Source organism: Pituophis catenifer, unplaced genomic scaffold (genome assembly GCF_029215685.1).
Source record: "Pituophis catenifer annectens isolate HBS135680 unplaced genomic scaffold, rPitCat1.0.hap2 SCAF_2, whole genome shotgun sequence".
In the NCBI taxonomy this organism is placed as follows: Eukaryota; Metazoa; Chordata; class Lepidosauria; order Squamata; family Colubridae; genus Pituophis; species Pituophis catenifer.
Window position 1 is genome coordinate 12,284,778 of NW_027256882.1, and position 21,211 is coordinate 12,305,988.

The 21,211-nt window shown below is 42.2% G+C and overlaps 2 protein-coding genes across 2 annotated transcripts; one reads left to right on the forward strand and one right to left on the reverse strand.

The window, feature by feature from the left end:
* Nucleotides 1–653: 653 nt before the first annotated feature.
* LOC139311743 (zinc finger protein 420-like) lies at nucleotides 654–6,251 on the reverse strand. Its single transcript, XM_070936236.1, has 3 exons — nucleotides 6,201–6,251; nucleotides 4,735–4,861; nucleotides 654–4,536 (listed from the first exon to the last, which is right to left on the reverse strand). Exons 1-3 carry the CDS (start codon nucleotides 6,219–6,221, stop codon nucleotides 2,324–2,326), a joined length of 2,361 nt encoding a protein of 786 aa, XP_070792337.1. The 5' UTR covers nucleotides 6,222–6,251; the 3' UTR covers nucleotides 654–2,323.
* A 9,056-nt stretch (nucleotides 6,252–15,307) lies between these two features.
* Nucleotides 15,308–21,123, forward strand: LOC139311744 (zinc finger protein 420-like). The gene is made up of 3 exons (XM_070936237.1): nucleotides 15,308–15,358; nucleotides 16,696–16,822; nucleotides 17,021–21,123. The coding sequence occupies exons 1-3, from the start codon at nucleotides 15,338–15,340 to the stop codon at nucleotides 19,231–19,233; spliced, it is 2,361 nt and encodes a 786-aa protein (XP_070792338.1). The 5' UTR covers nucleotides 15,308–15,337; the 3' UTR covers nucleotides 19,234–21,123.
* The last annotated feature ends 88 nt before the right edge of the window (nucleotides 21,124–21,211 follow it).

Genomic DNA, 21,211 nt, shown 5'->3' on the forward strand with positions numbered 1-21,211 from the left:
GGGAAAAAAAGACAACATATTCCATGATCATTCCTAACAATGAGCACTTCAATGAATTACATGTTACTCGTCTTCTTTTAATGAAAAACCTCCACAGCTTCCAAGTAGGGCAAATAAGCATCTTAGGATATTGAATTTGGTAGCTGGAACAGTAAAGTCTACAATAAACTACAACACAATTGAAACGGATTAGTTAGGGAGTGCTGATTCATGCAGGATGCAATCTACGCTATGATTGGTTGCTGTAAGTATAAAGGGGGAGTTTCCCCTTTTTTCTCTTCCTTTTTTCTTTCTTTGTGTTCTCCGGAGGCCAGGCCCATTTGCAAACTTCCTAGAGAGGCTCTGGAGGCTGGGGCAGCAAAAAACGGGCCCTCCCCGGCCCCACCGCCCCTCCTCGAGGCCCTCCGGAGACAGGAAACAGCCTGTTTTGCGCCAGAGCTGAACTCGCGTGCCCACTGATATGGCTACACGTGCCACCTGTGGCACCCATGCTATACGTTCGCCATCACGGTGTTAAGACTTACTTCATTGATGTTCCTGACTGTTTTTACTTTTCTGGATGATGACAAAGAGGTCATCATTGTAGGTTAAATATATTTATATTTATATAAAAGCTACAAGTCTGTGTCAGTGTCTCCGACTTCATCTTTTTTTTAAAAAAAAAGTTTTTTTTTATTTTTTACACAAACACATATACAAACATACAATGTATTATCTCTGAACAGAGTATTTGGCCGATTCACAAATTTAAACTGTGTTTAGTCATTTTAACTAAATTTACAATTTCTATACTTCCTTTTTTGCCATCATATTTATTCTCATCTATTTTTTTTAAACCAATATTACCCCCTTCATTCTCATCTCTAATCTTAACCAAATTCAATTTTTCCCTTCTATTCTATGTTGCACCCCTTCCCATTGTCATCTATTTTTATATCGATCCTCAAATTAATTTATTATATAGTGTTACAATTGTTCAATTCTTATAGGAATACTGCAGCCACTTATTTTATAACATACATTTCCTGTGATAATACAATCCAACATTTTAGTATAAATCAGTTAGTTATATAACTATCTTTTTTCTTTGTATATTAATCGTAAACCAAATAATTTTCCCCATGTTTCTTTATATTAATTCCAAAAATATGAACGCAGATATTCCAATTATTTCCATTTTCATACAATCCAGCTTCTTACAAATCAATTATGTTTAAATAATAATAAACCAAATAGTTTTCCCCATATGTTCCTCCAAACCACAACTTAATCATTTCTGTTTTCACCACAATATACAATTAAACATCCTCTAATCATATAGCTTTCCCCATATATTGCTCAAAGCCACAACTTAGTCATTTCTACTTTCACCACCATATACCATTAAAGATATTTCAATTATTAGTTTAAATTTATTCATGTTTCTAAAAACTTATCATTATCTAAATTTAAAAAATGCAAATAAAAATATTCCAATTATTATTCATTTCATTTTTATAATCGTATGATTTCCCATTTCTTACTACAATTCATATTTCAATTCTAAGTATATATAGGATATTTCTCTTTCATTTCTTTCTTTTTCTCCCTTTTCATTTTTATTTTTGCCTTTTTCTTTCACCTTTTATTTTTTTGCGCTTTAAAATCTTCAACTCTCCTATTTTGCCCTATATTTCCCATTGTTTCCCATCTCTTTTCTCCTTTTCTTATTTCCCCTCTGTTTATCCCAGTGTAATCATTTTGTATTTCAAAATCCTGGACTCTTCTATTTTGCCCTAATTCCCCGACTGTCTCGCCGCAATGCTTCCAGTCGAAAATCTGGAGCTGGAGTGGGTGGGTGGCTACAGGAGGTTTGTCATCAGGTCTCTTAGTTTGCCTGCAGCCCACGTGGCATGTTAGGGTCACCTGCCTTCTGCCCCATGCCTCTGTCTGCTGCTGGTGCCGCCGTGCAAAGACGAGCCCCAGAGTGCACTGACCAAGGGACAGGCAGGATGCAGCAGCTGCCAGATAACGTTGGGCCCGCTTGCCGCCTCTTCTGCATGCGCCAGGGGGTGCAAAGTGAACAGCTGGGCTGATTAACCTGAAATCATGTCCCCCCCCACAAAAAAAAGACCTAGGGCTTATTTTGGAGCCCAAAAAATATAAGCAAGTTTTATTTGGGGGAAAACTTGGTATCCAAAAGTTAGTTCCGAATTATAAAAGGAAATTCTTATTTTTAATGGATCAAAAAAGTCTACTGCTTTGGAACCCCTTTTCCATACACTATGCATTTTTACAGATTCTCCTGGGCATGAAGCAAATTTTGAGAATCAACACAAACCAATTAGCATCGTCTTTTCCTGCTGTGCATCTTCTTATGTCGATTAAATTCACCAGAGCTTATTAATTTCCTTCCACACTCCACACACTCATACGGCTTCTCCCCCGTGTGGATTCTCTTATGGAGTGTAAAAGAACTCCTATCTTTGAAAGCCTTTCCACACTCAATGCATTTAAAGGGCTTCTCCCCTGTGTGGATTCTTTTATGACATGTAAGATTCCTTCCGTCTTTGAAACTCTTTCCACACTCAGTGCATTTAAACGGCTTCTCCCCTGTGTGGATCCTCATGTGGGAGGTAAGAGTGCCACGCTCATTATAACATTCTCCACACTCCAGGCATTTATAGGGTTTCTCCCCTGAGTGAAGCCTTCTATGGATCTTGAGTGAATGTCTTTGACTAAAGCTTTTTCCGCACTCATGACATGTGTATGGTTTCTCCCCAGTGTGGGTCCTCTTGTGGCTACGAAGGCTACTGCTTATTCTGAAAATCATGCCACACTCCGTGCACTTATATGGTTTTTCCCCTGTGTGAATCCTTTTATGGATTGTCAGTTTTCCAGACTCAATGAAGCTTTTTCCACACTCCTGGCACTGATATGGTTTCTCCCCAGTGTGGGTTCTGCTATGTACAATATAGCTTCCTTTTACATTGAAGCTCTTTCCACATGTACGGCATTCATATGGTTTCTCCCCAGTGTGGAGCCTTTTGTGGCAAGTGAGGGACGTCAATTCAGTGAAGCATTTGCCACATTCGATGCACTTATAAGGCTTTTCACCCGTGTGGGTCCTTTTATGGGTACTAAGGTTACTTTTTTGATTGAAGCACTTCCCACACTCGGTGCATCGATATGGTTTCTCTCCACTGTGGACACTTCTATGGGATGTTAAGTGGCTGGATTTACGGAAGCTCTTTCCACACTGCAGGCATTTGTACGGTTTCTCCCCTGTGTGGGTCCGTTCATGGGCATGAAGGCCACTAGAATTGGCAAAGCGCTTTCCACACTGCACGCACTGAAAGGGCTTCTCCCCCGTGTGGATTCGGTGATGGACCATAAGATGTGAAGAGCAACTGAAGCGCTTTCCACACTCCATGCACTGAAATGGTTTTTCCCCCGTGTGGGTCCTCTCGTGCGACTTAAGATGAACTTTTTGACTGAAGCTTTTTCCACACTGCAGGCATTTATAAGGTTTCTCCCCTTTATGCATCCTATTATGTTTAATTAGTGTATCATGTCTATTGAAGCTTTTTCCACACTCCAAACATTCATAGGGTTTCTCCCCTGTGTGAATCCTCTTATGGCAAGTAAGGGAATCGGTGGTCCTGAAGCATTTTCCACACTCTGTGCATTTATACGGCTTCTCTCCAGTGTGGACCCTCTTATGTAAATTGAAATTGCCTTTTTGGGTGAAACTCTTCCCACACACCGTGCAATGATACGGCTTTTCCCCTGTATGGGTCCTATTATGGTAAGTGAGCTCACCTGCAGAGCAGAAGCTCTTCCCACATTCCAGGCATTTACATGATTTATTCCCAGTGGGGCTTTTTTGGGGGGAATTCGGTTTCTTGTTCCGAGTAAGCCTCGTTCTACCGTCCCTGCATTGATGCAACTTCTCGTCTCTGTGGCTGCTTTGATGGGAAGCAAGGGAGGTGCTGCTTCCGAAGGTCTTTCCACAGGTGATGCATTGATGCTGCTGCTTCTCTTTGTGGACCCTCTTATGTGAATTAAGATGATTTTTCTGCCTGAAGGTCCTTCCACAATCCAGACATTTGTGTGGATTCTCTGCTTTGTGAATTTTTTTATGTGATGCAAGGGAACGGCTTGTATCGAAGCTTTCTGCACACTCTGTACATTTGTACATTTTCCCTCCTTCTTGTATGCTTTCATGTAAAGGAGGAGGAAGGGTCCCTCTGGAGTGTTCCCTGCTTTCATCCTGTTTCTCTCCAGCAGGGATTTCACAACAGTCACATAATCCAGATTCATCTCGAAGGGTCTTCCCACACCTTGAACACTCTCCTTTTTCTTGGCAATCATCTCCGTCCAATAAGACATTGGGATCTGGACAAGGGAAACCAGAGCAATTCTCCAGCTCCCCCGTTAACTGCTTTTCCTCAGAACTTTGCTTTCCATATATTTTTTCTGCAACTTCCTTTTTCTCTTTTGGCAAAGGTGCTGCTGCCTCTTGGCCAGAATCCTCCATCTCCCATTTGTCACCTGCTTGGAATAGAAAAAAGAAAAGAAAAGTTAAGACTAACTTAGGTGTGAAAGGGATCAAGCACCATTGCTGTATTAGAACAGTATAAATATTCTTCCAAACTCTCATTTGTCCAAACCATGATGCTATGCTTGTTATTAAGTTGATATAAGATTTGACCTTTGGCTCCTAAATGTAAATATCTCAACAGAATCTCTTACCTAAGGAGGCCATGTTCCTCTTGGTTTCCAGCATGACCTCTTGGTACAGGGCTTTTTGCTCAGAATCCAGCAGGGCCCACTCCTCCACGGAGAAAAACACAGCTACATCCTCAAGCGATACCAAATCCTGACACAGGGAGAAGAGAGAAACCACAACGTATTCCATGAACATTCATAACAATGAACACTTCAATGAATTACATTTGCGTCTACTTCTTAATGAAAAACCTCTAGTTTTCAAGTAGGGCAAACAAACATGTTAGGATATTGAATTTAGAATCTGAAACAGTAAAGTGTCAAATAGGCCGGAACACAATTGTAACTGATTAGTTAGAGAGTGCTGACTCATGCATGATGCAATCTACGCTATGATTGGTTGCTGTAAGTATAAAGGGGCGTTTCCCTTTTTTCCCTCCTTTTTTCCTTCTGTATGTTCTGCATGATGTTTTAGATTTACCTCATGATGTTCCTGACTATCTTATGTTCTTCCTTTTCTGGATGATGACAAAGACTGCGATAAATTTGTAGGTTGAACATATTTATATTTATATAAAATCTACAAGTCTGTGTCAGTGTCTCTGACTTTATCTGGACAGCTGCTGGGCAAGTTCATGACCGAACATCGTCCCTGGAGAACCTTTCCGAAAACATAAAGTGCCTCTGGCTAGAGATACATCTAGTTAATGTTTTATTGGTTTGTCCGATGGTGCAGGAGTAGCAACCACATATTCGTTTGTTGTCCATTGATGGGCTTGACCTTGGATATCTTGACTGAATCCAACACTGGGTTAATGGTACCCAGTGTGGTGAGCCAATGAATCCTTCCAAATCAAGTGGGTTCACCATTTAATTTCTGTGCAAAAGTCTGGACTTTACTTTTTACTTTAGGCTTTCATGGTCAACACTTTTTAAAAATCCTTAGTAAAGACCACATCTGGAATACTGAGTTCAGTTTTGGTCACAACATTACCAAAAAGATGTGGAGACTTTGGAAAAAGTGCATAGAGCAACTAAGGATTAAAGGCCTTGAGACTAAAACATATGAAAAACGGTTGCAGAAACTGGATATGGCTAGTCTAGAGAAAAGAAGGACTAGGGGAGACATGATAGCCGTGTTCCAGTATTTCTGGGGCTGCTGCAAACAAGAAGGGCTCAACTTATTTTCCAAAGCACCAGAAAGCAGGACAAGAAACAACGGATGGAAACTAATCATGGAGAAAGGCAACCTGGAATTAAGGAGAAACTTTCTGGCAGTGAGAACAATTGACTAATGGAACAGTTGGCCTTCAGAAGTTGTGGGCTGGAGGTTTTTAAGGACAGACTGGACACCCACTTGTCTGAAATGGTATAGGGTCTCCTGCTTGAAACGGGGATAGACTAGAAGATCTCTAAGACCCCTTCCAATTGTGTTATTCTGTTATTGCGAGATTGGCACATCTGGGGAGGGGAGGGAAGAATCCTCCTACCTGCCTTGGAAGCTCAACCATTGTTAAGCCTCCGCTATAAAGACCTGAGGTTCCGGGAGATGAAGACGAGGCCACGAGAGTGTCTAGGAGTGAAAAGAAAACAGCAAGGGAATAATTTGCTATCATACATCCTAATGATATTCCTGAGCAGCCAGTGCAGAAGGCTGATTTTAGCCCATTTTTAGACTAACTAGGGAGCCCCTTTATGTGAGTCCCTTGCAGCCACACCAACATTACATAGAAGCTCACCCTGGGTGAGAAGAAAACTGAAAGGGGTGGAAGGACCAGGGATTGGATTCAGAGGCAGATTATCTCAGCCATGAATGTATGTATTAAAGCACCTCAGAGCTGGACTCTGGAGGCCTCAAGCAGATCCGCTCCCATTTCCAGGGACTTGTGCTGAGTTGTTAGTCAGGAGTACTAGATCTGGCCTGGCACCAACAAACAGACAGAGTCCAAATTGTCTCTCACGTATACAGGTAGTCCTCGAATTACAGCCATTCATTTAGTGACTCTTCAAAGTATAAGAGCCTTGGTAGTACAGGGGTTTAAGGCACCCTGTTATTAAGCTGGTTATTAAGACCAGCTGCCTGCAATTACTGCAGGGTTCGAATCTTGCCAAGGCTCAAGGTTGACTCAGCCTTCCATCCTTTCTAAGGTAGGTGAAATGAGGACCCAGTTTGTGGGGGCAATAAGCTGACTTTGTATAAATATACAAAAGGATGAAGGCTATTGCTGAGCACATTGTAAGCCGCCCTGAGTCTTCGGAGAAGGGCGGCATATAAATCAAATTAAAAATAAAAAAAATAAAATAAAAAAAAGTTACCAGGACACTGAAAAACTTGACTCCTGACAGGTTTTGACAGGACCTTTGCAGCATCCCCATGGTCACCTGATCAAAATTTGGACACTGGGCAACTGGCTCCTATTTGTAAGGGCTACAGAGTCCCAGGGTCACGTGATCCCATTGCAATCTTCCCACAAGCAAAGTCAATAGAGAAGCCAGATTCCCTTAACCACCGTGTTACTAACTGAACAACGGCAGTGGGTTCACTTAACAACTGGAGCAAGAAAGGTCATAAAAAGGGGGAAAACTCACTTAGCCACTATCGCGGCAAGCAACAGAAATTCTGGGCTCGATTGTGGTCCTAAGTCAAGGACTACCTGTATTCAGATTTGGACAATGGCTGGGATAGATCTGGAATGATTTCTTTCATGCTTTTATATTTCAGTGACATCAGCAGGAAGTACAGTTGTTTGATTGACAGGAGATACAGTAAGGAAGCTGTTAAGGATATTGTTGTTGTGTTACCAACCAGCAGAGTGTAGAGCACAGAGAAACGTTGCTGAGAGCAATGAATAAGAGATGTGCAAACTGGTTTATCAAGAGTTTACTTTATAGTGAAAAAACAATCTCATAGTCTTTAAATCAATCCAAGTCTTTGCCAGTTAAATCAGTCCAGTGATACAAAATCTTCTTACCACACAAACAGTAGTTGGTTAGAATAACAAACTCCCTCTGGTTCACAAACCACGATGGTAGCAGATCCATCTAACCGATGATAGCACAATGGATAGCACTCATCACACTATGGTAGCTTATCATCAACTGAATACTTTGCAGTACCTTCCTTAAATATGTTCACAACCAGTGATTATCTAATTACAGCATGACTCAGCATTACAATGAATCAGCAGTAAAACTTTAAAGTCACACAATACGTATTTATGTTAAAATCACACAACACATATATTGCCTGGACAACTTGTTAGGCTCAAACCATATCCTAACAGAAGGTGCCAAAGAAGCCATGCCGACATCCTGTAGCCTTAAGGATTTTTAGCAAGACAGTTGTGGTTTCTCTCTCACCTTTCCCAGATATGGGACCCAGGTCTTTATTTCAGCCATTTCGAGGTACGAATCTTGATCCCCAGAATCCTGACTAAAGTCATTGGAGGCTTTTAAGAAGAGACTGGACAGCCAATTGTCTGAAATGGTATAGACTCCTCCTCCTCAAGCAGGGGGTTGGACTAGAAGACCTCCAAGGTCCCTCCCAACTCTATGTATGTTATTCTATGTTTATATAATGTTCATTTTCCTTATCAGATGATAGAAACTCTTTTCAAAGCTGGGACTTGCCCTTTGGAATACCCCACTGTAAAAGAGGAAAATTAGGGGCCTTTTATTGCTGGTGGACTTCAACTCCCAGAATGCCTGACACAGCTGGCTCGGGGATTCTGGGAGTTGAAGTCCACCAGTCCTAAAAGGGCCCTAGTTCCCCACCCCTGGCCTACAGCAACCTTTCCCAATCTTGGGAGCTGTAAAATATGTGGACTTCAACACACATGGAGAATTCTGGGAGCAGAAATCCACACACCACAAAGTTGCCAAGGCTGAGAAACAGTGGCCCACAGGAAAAGGCCTTTAAATGCACCCAAGACTTTAAAAACCCAGTTAAATTGAAGAATGGAAACGAATTGAAGGGATGAAAGCAACGAGGGCAAAGAGATGAAAGGGCATCAGAAGGAGCCTTTCCCCGATGCTCCCTCCGGAGGCGGCTCCTCTTGAAACAAGGGCTCCTGGGAGGGATCGCCCCCTTTTCTCCCCGCCGCTTTCGCAGCCCTTGAACTCCAAGCCTCCCGGATCTGAAACGGCCCCAGAGAAAAGGAAAAGGACGGGAAACGACCAGGAAGAATAATAGTAATAATAATCATCTCCCCAAGGAGAAAGTGGGGACTGCAGGAGGATCTTAGCAGCGCCCCAAGAAGCTGCATTGAAGGGTCTCCTGTCCGAGCATTTCCCCAGGTGGGAAGAAGGAAGGGAGGAAGGGAGGAAGGAGCTTCTCACCTGGCGCTCCATAGGAAAGAGGCGGCTCTCTTCCTCGCCCGGACTCCGCTCCCCAAGAGAGGCGCCCAGGATCGCCGCCGGACTCGCACCTGGATCCCCCTCCCCGGAACGACCCCAGCCAGGAGTCTGCACAGAACCAGACAGGAAGCGCTTATAGCTCCTCCCCTCTCCGTTAAAGCTCCTCCCACTCTCTAAAGCCCTGAGAGCGCCGCCCACTCGGGGTGCCCCTGCTTGCCCCCCCCCACCCCACCCCCTCCCCCCCCTCCCCCGTGGGATGGTCAGCTGGGCAGCGAGTCCATTGCTTCTTTGCCCCAGGGAGAGAACCGGGGGGGGGAGGGGGGAGAGAGGGGGAGGGGAGGAAGCCCAGGATGGGAGGAGGGAAGGGAAAGGGAAGCGGAGCAGCAAAGTTACAGATTACAAAGGGAGGAGGAGTGGTTAGTGAGAAATACATTATGAAAAGAAGAATAAATTAACCCTTGGTACTCCATGAGCATATACCTCTTTCATTCGAGAATAAGGCATAGGGACTCTAACATAAATATAATATTCTCAAAAGGAAAAGTAACTCTAGAGAAAAACAAAATAAACATAGGTAATATAATCACCAAAGGAGATTTACCTTATTTGATCACAGACGAAAGATGGCTACACAACATTGATTCAAACATTGAAAATGACACTAACACAGAAAATGAAAATGATATAGATAGTGACAATGAGGAACATGAACCAGAACATAATGATAGAACTATATCTGTCAGCAATACACACACTAACAAAAGACCAATAATTGGAAAACCAATTCATGATGAATGTGCACATATATTACACAGAAAATTAGGACATGCCAGTTTTCCTGTAATACAAAAAATGATTGAACATGCTGAAGGTGTTAAAATAAAAGACTGTAAAAATTACTTGGAATGTTCAGTATGTAAATCCTCAAAACTCAGAATCAAGCCCAGACCAAAAAAGGCAGCAAGATCATCAAATCATATTTTTGACCTAGTACATATGGACCTAGTTGGCCCACTAACTCCATCAATTACATACAAAAAACAATATTTTCTTACCATTGTAGACGACTACAGCCGTTATGGCTTTGTCTATACCTTAAGACACAAAGATGAAACATTTCAAAAATTCAAAGAATTTTATAAACGTGTAGAAACAACACAACACAAAAATAAGACAGATCATGACAGACAGAGGATCTGAGTTTATGTCAAAGGAATTCTCCCAATGGTTAAAAGCAAAAGGGATGTTACATTTCACTTCTAGTCCTTTCTCTGCTTTTCAAAATGGAGTGGCAGAACAAAAAAACTCGACACTACAAACCATGATTAGATGTACATTAGAGGATGCTGGTTTAGGCAAACATTTCTGGTCAGAAGCATTATTATATTCCAATTGTACACTTAACAGAATTTGGTCTAGTGTCATAAATAAAACTCCATACGAATTAATGTACAGTAAAAAACCCAAGATAGCCCACATGCATGTATTTGGAGTCACAGCAGATGTACATATACCGAAACAATTGAGACGTAAAGGAGATAATGTATCTAGGAGGCTCAGATTCATGGGTTATGAAACAGGTACAAAAGGATATAGATTTATTGACAATAATAACAAATTCATAATTTCTAGGACAGCCGTATTTCATGAACAGGCCAATTGGTCTAAGATACATCTTAATGAGGTACTCCCAATAACAAGATCAGCTATTAAAACACAAGATAAAACAAAAGGGGAAGGACAAAACTGCAGTACACAAACGAGCGACACCAAAATATGGATGGGAAATTGCCCCAAAATCAAAACAGATTCATTAACACAAAAGGAAGCAAGATATTTACATGATAACAACAGTAGACCAGAAAGAACAATTAGATGCAATAGGAATAAAGTACCAGAAAGATATAAGGATTACATAATGCATATAAATAATGATACATCAACACCTAATACATATGAAGATGTATTAAAACTACCCACAGAAGAAAAAGAGAAATGGGAATTGGCCATGGCCAAAGAAATGGACAGTTTACGAGAACCCAAAGTATTCACTCCAACACCAGTCCCAAAAGATAAGACAATTATAGGCACTAGGTGGATATTTAAAATTAAGAACTTAGAAGGGGGTAACCCATTATATAAAGCAAGACTGGTTGCACAGGGCTTTGCCCAAAGATACCCTGAGGATTATACAGACACATATTCTCCCACTGTAAGAACTGAAAGTGTTAAGACAGCTTTAGTAATAGCCTCAGCCCTTAACCTTGAAGTCTTTCAATACGATATACAAACTGCATATCTACATGCAAAACTCGATAAAGAAATATATGTAAGAGCTCCCCATAGTCAAAACACAAATAGAAATGAAACATGGTTACTAAACAAAAGTTTGTATGGATTGAAGCAATCCGGCAAGCGCTGGTATGAATGCCTGGTCAATGTACTCAAAACTATGAATTTCAATGCTACAACTGCAGACAATTGTTTTTTTGTTAGGAGAGAAGGTGAATCATTAGAATTTGTGTTAATCTATGTGGATGATATTTTGTATATTGGCAAACATAAAGATAAGAGAGATATATTTGTATCAAAATTAGGGGAACATTTTTCGTTAAAGTCATTGGGGAAAGTAAATAAATATCTTGGAGTACAGATAAGTAAAACTAAAAAAGGATTTAGATTGTCTCAGAAAGATAAAATTATAGAACTCTTGAACAGATGCAATATGAATGATGCAAAGCCTCGTGATACTCCAATGCAGGTTGATTTTCTAAAGAATATGAATGAATTATCTCCTGAGTTTAATGACAATACACTTTACAGATCAGTTATCGGTTCCCTCTTATATATTGCCAATTGGACCAGACCTGATATTGCTCTACCCCTTAATTTACTTTCTAGATATGTCAGTAAACCCCTAATTTATCATTGGGAAGCAATTAGAAGAGTGTTAAGATACTTGAAACACAGCTTAGATTATTGCTTATTATTAGAGCCCAACGATGTCAAAGAGCCTATTCTCACCTGTTACGCCGATGCTGACTGGGCAGGCGACACTAAGACCAGGAAGAGCACTTCCGGCTATGTATTCTTTCTTAACAACTGCCCAGTCTACTGGTATACTGGAAAACAGGATTTAGTAGCCACATCAACCACTGAAGCAGAATATATTTGCTTGTCAAAAGCTTCTAATAATCCCATCTGGTTCAATGATTTATTAACTGATGTTTGGAAGAGTCCTTTGCAACCATTCACTATACATGAAGATAACAAAGCTGCAATAGAGATATCTAGAGCAGATGCTATTGGTCAAAGATCCAGGCATATAGATATCAAATACAAACATGTAAGACAATTGTCTCAAAATGGATTCATCAAAGCTATTCATTGTGACACTACAGAACAAATAGCTGACATATTGACTAAACCTTTACAATCGAAACAACATAAATATCTAACTTCAAAATTATATGTTCTATATTGTTCTGACTCTGAATGTAATTACTGCTGTATGTCGAATCGGCATTTAGAGGGGGATTTGTCACGGATAAATGCCTTATTCTCGAATGAAAGAGGTATATGCTCATGGAGTACCAAGGGTTAATTTATTCTTCTTTTCATAATGTATTTCTCACTAACCACTCCTCCTCCCTAATCCCGCCTCCCTGGTATAAAAGGAGATGCACACTCCTCCTCCTTGCTTCTATCTGCAATCACTCTGTGAATATAGAATGCCTTCTGTGAATAAATAAGACTTTGTTTGAATACTACAACTCTGAATTCTTTATTGAGTCCGATCCTCGAATTACGGCAACAAATTTGTAATCTGTAACTTTGCTGCTCCGCTTCCCTTTCCCTTCCCTCCTCCCATCCTGGGCTTCCTCCCCTCCCCCTCCCCCCCCCTTCTCTCCCTGGGGCAAAGAAGCAATGGACTCGCTGCCCAGCTGACCATCCCACGGGGGAGAGGGGGAGGGGTGGGGTGGGGGTGGGGCAAGCAGGGGCACCCCGAGTGGGCGGTGCTCTCAGGGCTTTAGAGAGTGGGAGGAGCTGGACGGAGAGGGGAGGAGCTACAAGCGCTTCCTGTCTGGTTCTGTGCAGACTCCTGGCTGGGGTCGTTCCGGGGAGGGGGATCCAGGTGCGAGTCCGGCGGCGATCCTGGGCGCCTCTCTTGGGGAGCGGAGTCCGGGCGAGGAAGAGAGCCGCCTCTTTCCTATGGAGCGCCAGGTGAGAAGCTCCTTCCTCCCTTCCTTCCTTCCTTCTTCCCACCTGGGGAAATGCTCGGACAGGAGACCCTTCAATGCAGCTTCTTGGGGCGCTGCTAAGATCCTCCTGCAGTCCCCACTTTCTCCTTGGGGAGATTATTATTATTATTATTATTATTATTATTATTATTATTATTATTATTATTATCATTTTTTCCCCCTGGCCCTTCCTGGTCGTTTCCCGTCCTTTTCCTTTTCTCCGGGGCCGTTTCAGATCCGGGAGGCTTGGAGTTCAAGGGCTGGGAAAGCGGCGGGGAGAAAAGGGGGCGATCCCTCCCAGGAGCCCTTGTTTCGAGAGGAGCCGCCTCCGGAGGGAGCATCGGGGAAAGGCTCCTTCTGATGCCCTTTAATCTCTTTGCCCTCGTTGCTTTCATCCCTTCAATTCGTTTCCATTCTTCAATTTAACTGCGTTTTTAAAGTCTTGGGTGCATTTAAAGGCCTTTTCCTGGGGGCCACTGTTTCTCAGCCTTGGCAACTTTGTGGTGTGTGGATTTCTGCTCCCAGAATTCTCCATGTGAGTTGAAGTCCACATATTTTACAGCTCCCAAGATTGGGAAAGGTTGCTGTAGGCCAGGGGTGGGGAATTAGGGCCCTTTTAGGACTGGTGGACTTCAACTCCCAGAATCCCCGAGCCAGCTGTGTCAGGCATTCTGGGAGTTGAAGTCCACCAGCAATAAAAGGGCCCTAATTTTCCTCTTTTACAGTGGGGTATTCCAAAGGGCAAGTCCCAGCTTTGAAAAGAGTTTCTATCATCTGATAAGGAAGGTGAACATTATATAAACATAGAATAACATACTTGGAGTTGGAAGGGACCTTGGAGGTCTTCTAGTCCAACCCCCTGTTTGAGGAGGAGGAGTCTATACCATTTCAGACAATTGGCTGTCCAGTCTCTTCTTAAAAGCCTCCAGTGACTTTAGTCAGGATTCTGGGGATCAAGATTCGTACCTTGAAATGGCTGAAAGAAAGACCTGTGTCCCATATCTGGGGAAGGTGAGAGAGAAACCACAACTGTCTTGCTAAAAATCCTTAAGGCTACAGGATGTCGGCATGGCTTCTTTGGCACCTTCCTTACTGTATCTCCTGTCAATCAAACAACTGTATTTCCTGCTGATGTCACTGAAATATGAAAGCATGAAAGAAATCATTCCAGATCTATCCCAGCTATTGTCCGAATCTGAATACAGGTAGTCCTTGACTTAGGACCACAATCGAGCCCAGAATTTGTGTTGCTTGGTGCGATAGTGGCTAAGTGAGTTTTCCCCCTTTTTATGACCTTTCTCGCTACAGTTGTTAAGTGAACCCACTGCTGTTGTTCAGTTAGTAACACGGTGGTTAAGGGAATCTGGCTTCTCTATTGACTTTGCTTGTGGGAAGATTGCAATGGGATCACATGACCCCGGGACTCTGTAGCCCTTACAAATAGGAGCCAGTTGCCCAGTGTCCAAATTTTGATCAGGTGACCATGGGGATGCTGCAAAGGTCCTGTGAAAAGCTGCCAGGAGTCAGTGTTTTTTCAGTGTCCTGGTAACTTTTAAGAGTCACTAAATGAATGGCTGTAATTCGAGGACTACCCGTATACGTGAGAGACAATTTGGACTCTGTCTCTTTGTTGGTGCCAGGCCAGATCTAGTCCTCCTGACTAACAACTCAGCACAACTCCCTGGAAATGGGAGCGGATCTGCTTGAGGCCTCCAGAGTCCAGCTCTGAGGTGCTTTAATACATACATTCATGGCTGAGATAATCTGCCTCTGAATCCAATCCCTGGTCCTTCCACCCCTTTCAGTTTTCTTCTCACCCAGGGTGAGCTTCTATGTAATGTTGGTGTGGCTGCAAGGGACTCACATAAAGGGGCTCCCTAGTTAGCCTCGAAATATAGGCTGCTCAGGAATATCATTAGGATGTTTGATGGCAAACTTTTCCCTTGTTGTTGTTTTTTTCACTCCTAGACACTCTCGTGGCCTCGTCTTCATCCCCCGGAACCTCAGGTCTTTATAGCGGAGGCTTAACAATGGTTGAGCTTCCAAGGCAGGTAGGAGGATTCTTCCCTCCCCTCCCCAGATGTGCCAATCTCGCAATAACAGAATAACACAATTGGAAGGGGTCTTAGAGATCTTCTAGTCTATCCCCCTGTTTCAAGCAGGAGACCCTATACCATTTCAGACAAGTGGGTGTCCAGTCTGTCCTTAAAAACCTCCAGCCCACAACTTCTGAAGGCAAACTGTTCCATTAGTCAATTGTTCTCACTGCCAGGAAGTTTCTCCTTAATTCCAGGTTGCCTTTCTCCATGATTAGTTTCCATCCATTGTTTCTTGTCCTGCTTTCTGGTGCTTTGGAAAATAAGTTGAGCCCTTCTTGTTTGCAGCAGCCCCAGAAATACTGGAACACGGCTATCATGTCTCCCCTAGTCCTTCTTTTCTCCAGACTAGCCATATCCAGTTCCTGCAATTGTTTTTCATATGTTTTAGTCTCAAGGCCTTTAATCCTTAGTTGCTCTATGCACTTTTTCCAAAGTCTCCACATCTTTTTGGTAATGTTGTGACCAAAACGGAACTCGGTATTCCAGATGTGGTCTTTAGGATTTTTAAAAAGTGTTGACCATGAAAGCCTAAAGTAAAAAGTAAAGTCCAGACTTTTGCACAGAAATTAAATGGTGAACCCACTTGATTTGGAAGGATTCATTGGCTCACCACACTGGGTACCATTAACCCAGTGTTGGATTCAGTCAAGATATCCAAGGTCAAGCCCATCAATGGACAACAAACGAATATGTGGTTGCTACTCCTGCACCATCGGACAAACCAATAAAACATTAACTAGATGTATCTCTAGCCAGAGGCACTTTATGTTTTCGGAAAGGTTCTCCAGGGACGATGTTCGGTCATGAAATTGCCCAGCAGCTGTCCAGATAAAGTCAGAGACACTGACACAGACTTGTAGATTTTATATAAATATAAATATGTTCAACCTACAAATTTATCGCAGTCTTTGTCATCATCCAGAAAAGGAAGAACATAAGATAGTCAGGAACATCATGAGGTAAATCTAAAACATCATGCAGAACATACAGAAGGAAAAAAGGAGGGAAAAAAGGGAAACACCCCTTTATACTTACAGCAACCAATCATAGCGTAGATTGCATCATGCATGAGTCAGCACTCTCTAACTAATCAGTTACAATTCTGTTCCGGCCTATTTGACACTTTACTGTTTCAGATTCTAAATTCAATATCCTAACATGTTTGTTTGCCCTACTTGAAAACTAGAGGTTTTTCATTAAGAAGTAGACGCAAATGTAATTCATTGAAGTGTTCATTGTTATGAATGTTCATGGAATACGTTGTGGTTTCTCTCTTCTCCCTATGTCAGGATTTGGTATCGCTTGAGGATGTAGCTGTGTTTTTCTCCGTGGAGGAGTGGGCCCTGCTGGATTTTGAGCAAAAAGCCCTGTACCAAGAGGTCATGCTGGAAACCAAGAGGAACATGGCCTCCTTAGGTAAGAGATTCTGTTGAGATATTTACATTTAGGAGCCAAAGGTCAAATCTTATATCAACTTAATAACAAGCATAGCATCATGGTTTGGACAAATGAGAGTTTGGAAGAATATTTATACTGTTCTAATACAGCAATGGTGCTTGATCCCTTTCACACCTAAGTTAGTCTTAACTTTTCTTTTCTTTTTTCTATTCCAAGCAGGTGACAAATGGGAGATGGAGGATTCTGGCCAAGAGGCAGCAGCACCTTTGCCAAAAGAGAAAAAGGAAGTTGCAGAAAAAATATATGGAAAGCAAAGTTCTGAGGAAAAGCAGTTAACGGGGGAGCTGGAGAATTGCTCTGGTTTCCCTTGTCCAGATCCCAATGTCTTATTGGACGGAGATGATTGCCAAGAAAAAGGAGAGTGTTCAAGGTGTGGGAAGACCCTTCGAGATGAATCTGGATTATGTGACTGTTGGGAAATCCCTGCTGGAGAGAAACAGGATGAAAGCAGGGAACACTCCAGAGGGACCCTTCCTCCTCCTTTACATGAAAGCATACAAGAAGGAGGGAAAATGTACAAATGTACAGAGTGTGCAGAAAGCTTCGATACAAGCCGCTCCCTTGCATCACATAAAAAAATTCACAAAGCAGAGAATCCACACAAATGTCTGGATTGTGGAAGGACCTTCAGGCAGAAAAATCATCTTAATTCACATAAGAGAGTCCACAAAGAGAAGCAGCAGCATCAATGCATCACCTGTGGAAAGACCTTCAGGAACAGCACCTCCCTTACTTCCCATCAAAGCATCCACAGAGAAGAGAAGTTGCATAAATGCAGGAAGGGTAGAACGAGCCTTACTTGGAGCAAGAAACCAAATTCCCAGAAAAAAAGCCGCACTGGAAATAAAACATGTAAATGCCTGGAATGTGGGAAGAGCTTCTGCTCTGCAAGTCACCTCACTTACCATAATAGGATCCATACAGGGGAAAAGCCGTATCATTGCACAGTGTGTGGGAAGAGTTTCACCCAAAAAGGCAATTTCAATTCTCATAAGAGGATCCACACTGGAGAGAAGCCGTATAAATGCACAGAGTGTGGAAAATGCTTCAGGACCACCGATTCCCTTACTTGCCATAATAGGATTCACACAGAGGAGAAACCCTATGAATGTTTAGAGTGTGGAAAAAGCTTCAATAGACGTGATACGCTAACTAAACATAATAGGATGCATAAAGGGGAGAAACCTTATAAATGCCTGCAGTGTGGAAAAAGCTTCAGTCAAAAAGTTCATCTTAAGTCACACGAGAGGACCCACACGGGGGAAAAACCACTTCAATGCATGGAGTGTGGAAAGCGCTTCAGTTGCTCTTCACATCTTATGGTCCATCACCGAATCCACACGGGAGAGAAGCCCTTTCAGTGCCTGCAGTGTGGAAAGCGCTTTATCAATTCTAGTGGCCTTCATGCCCATGAACGGACCCACACAGGGGAGAAACCATACAAATGCATGGAGTGTGGAAAGAGCTTTCGTAAATCCAGCCACTTAACATCCCATAGAAGTGTCCACAGTGGAGAGAAACCACATCGATGCACCGAGTGTGGGAAGCGCTTCAGTCAAACAAGTAACCTTAATACCCATAAAAGGACCCACACGGGTGAAAAGCCTTATAAGTGCATCGAATGTGGCAAATGCTTCAATGAATTGTCGTACCTCACTTGCCACAAAAGGCTCCACACTGGGGAGAAACCATATGAATGCCGTACATGTGGAAAGAGCTTCAATGCAAAAAGAAGCTATATCCTACATAGCAGAACCCACACTGGGGAGAAACCATATCAGTGCCAGGAGTGTGGAAAACGCTTCATTGATACTGGAGCACTGACGATCCATAAAAGGATTCACACAGGGGAGAAACCCTATAAGTGCACCGAGTGTGACATGAGTTTCAGAATAAGAAGTAGCCTTCGTAGCCACAAGAGGACCCACACTGGGGAGAAACCGTATACATGTTACGAGTGCGGAAAAAGCTTTAGTCACAATAATTCACTCAGGTACCATAGAAGGCTTCACTCAGGGGAGAAACCCTATAAATGCCTGGAGTGTGGAGAATGTTATAATGAGAGTGGCACTCTTACCTACCACATGAGGATCCACACAGGGGAGAAACCATTTAAATGCATTGAGTGTGGAAAGAGTTTCAGAGACAGAAAGAGTCTTACACGTCATAAAAAAATCCACACAGGGGAGAAGCCGTTTAAATGCATTGAGTGTGGAAAGAGTTTCAAAGACGCAAGTAATCTTAGGTGTCATAAAAGAATCCACGCAGGGGAGAAGCCGTATAAGTGTGTGGAGTGTGGAAAGAAATTCAGAACCTGTAGTGAATTTAATAGACATAAGAAGGTGCATAGCAGGAAAAGACGATGCTAATTGGTTTGTGTTGATTCTCAAAATTTGCTTCATGCCCAGGAGAATCTGTAAAAATGCATAGTGTATGGAAAAGGGGTTCCAAAGCAGTAGACTTTTTTGATCCATTAAAAATAAGAATTTCCTTTTATAATTAGGAATTAACTTTTGGATACCGTGTTTTCTCCCAAATAAAACTTGCTTACATTTTTTGGGGCTCAAAAATAAGCCCTAGGTCTTTTTTTTGGGGGGGGGGAACACAATTTCAGGTTAATCAGCCCAGCTGTTCACTTTGCACCCCCTGGCGCATGCAGAAAAGGCGGAAAGGGGGAACAACGTTATCTGGCAGCTGCTACATCCTGGAATAATATCAACCCAGAAAGAATAAAATGGCGCAGGGAATTAGAGAAATGATGGAAATGATGTACTCGTCATGGAAAATGGAAATAAGAGAAATAATTACAATGTTACATGGAGAATCGAAACTTGAGGACCCAAAAATTGAAATAGAGCATGCTCAAACTGACAAGGAAATAAAGACAGAGAAGTAAGATACAGAGACTGAAAATAAAAAAGAAGATAAAGACAATGAGATTAGTTTTGAAAAACTAATTGAATATGTGAATAGCAACAATAAAAAGGAGGTTTTTAGAGATTACATTGCGATTAACAATGGAAAAAACAAAAAGGATGGAAGGAGACAAAGAAGGAAAGAAGGGTGGAATAGAAAGAACATAAAAAATTTAAATGATTACACTGAGGATTAACAGTGAAAAGATAAAAAAGAGAGAAAAAGTGTGGAAAACAACAGGAAATGCAGGGCAAAATAGAATAGTCCAGGATTATGAAATACAAATGATTACACTGGGATAAACAGAGGGGAAATAAGAAAAGGAGAAAAGAGATGGGAAACAAGGGGAAATATAGGGCAAAATAGGAGAGTTCAAGATTTTAAAGTGAAAAAGAAAAAAAGGAAAGAAAAAGGCAAAAATAAAAATGAAAAGGGAGAAAAAGATAGAAATGAAAGAGAAATATGCTATATATACTTAGAATTGAAATATGAATCGTAAGAAATGGAAATTGTATGATTGTAAAAATGAAATGAATAATAATTGGAATATTTTTATTTGCATTTTTGAAATTTATATAACGATAAGTTTTTAGAAATATGAATAAATTTAAACTAATAATTGAAATACCTTTAATGGTATATGGTGGTGAAAGTAGATATGACTACCGTATTTTTCGGTGTATAAGACGCACCTTTTTACCCCCCAAAAGGGGGTGAAAATCTGGGTGTGTCTTATACGCCAAATAGCCCTGCTATTTGGAGGCAGGGATCTGGGTCGGGGCACAGCCTGAGGAACAACCCTCTTCTGGACGGTCTGGGGGGGGGGGAATCCGCCCGGCAGCTTTGGGGAACAAGACGAGTGCCATGATTTGCGGCTGGTCACCCCTCTAGCCACCCAGCGGGCAGCTCAGGGCAGACTGGCTGCGATGACTTCACTCCCCAGCAATGTGAGGAGCCTCCGCCACCGCTGCCTAAGTACTTTGTGCGCCCAGGAGCCAAGTGAGCCGAACGGGAGCTCCTAAAGTCAAACACCCCTCTTTTCCAGCCACCGCTGCCCGGATTCCCCAATCCAATTTTCAGAGCTGCCTTTCAGGCGGTGGGTGGGCAGTTCCCCTGCTATGTGCAGCCGGGAACTGGAAGCCGTTCTGGATTCGGGGTGGGGATTGCAGCGCTGCCACCTGAAAGTGCTTTTCTTCCCATTGCACATTGCAGAGCCATGCGGCAACGGGAATAGATAGAGGAGAATAAATATGATGGCAAAAAGGAAGTATAGAAATTGTAAAATGACTAAACACAGTTTAAATTTGTGAATTGGCCAAATACTCTGTTCAGAGAAAATACGTTTGTATGTGTGTTTGTGTAAAAAATAAAAAAACTTTTTTTTAAAAAAAAGATGAAGTCGGAGACACTGACACAGACTTGTAGCTTTTA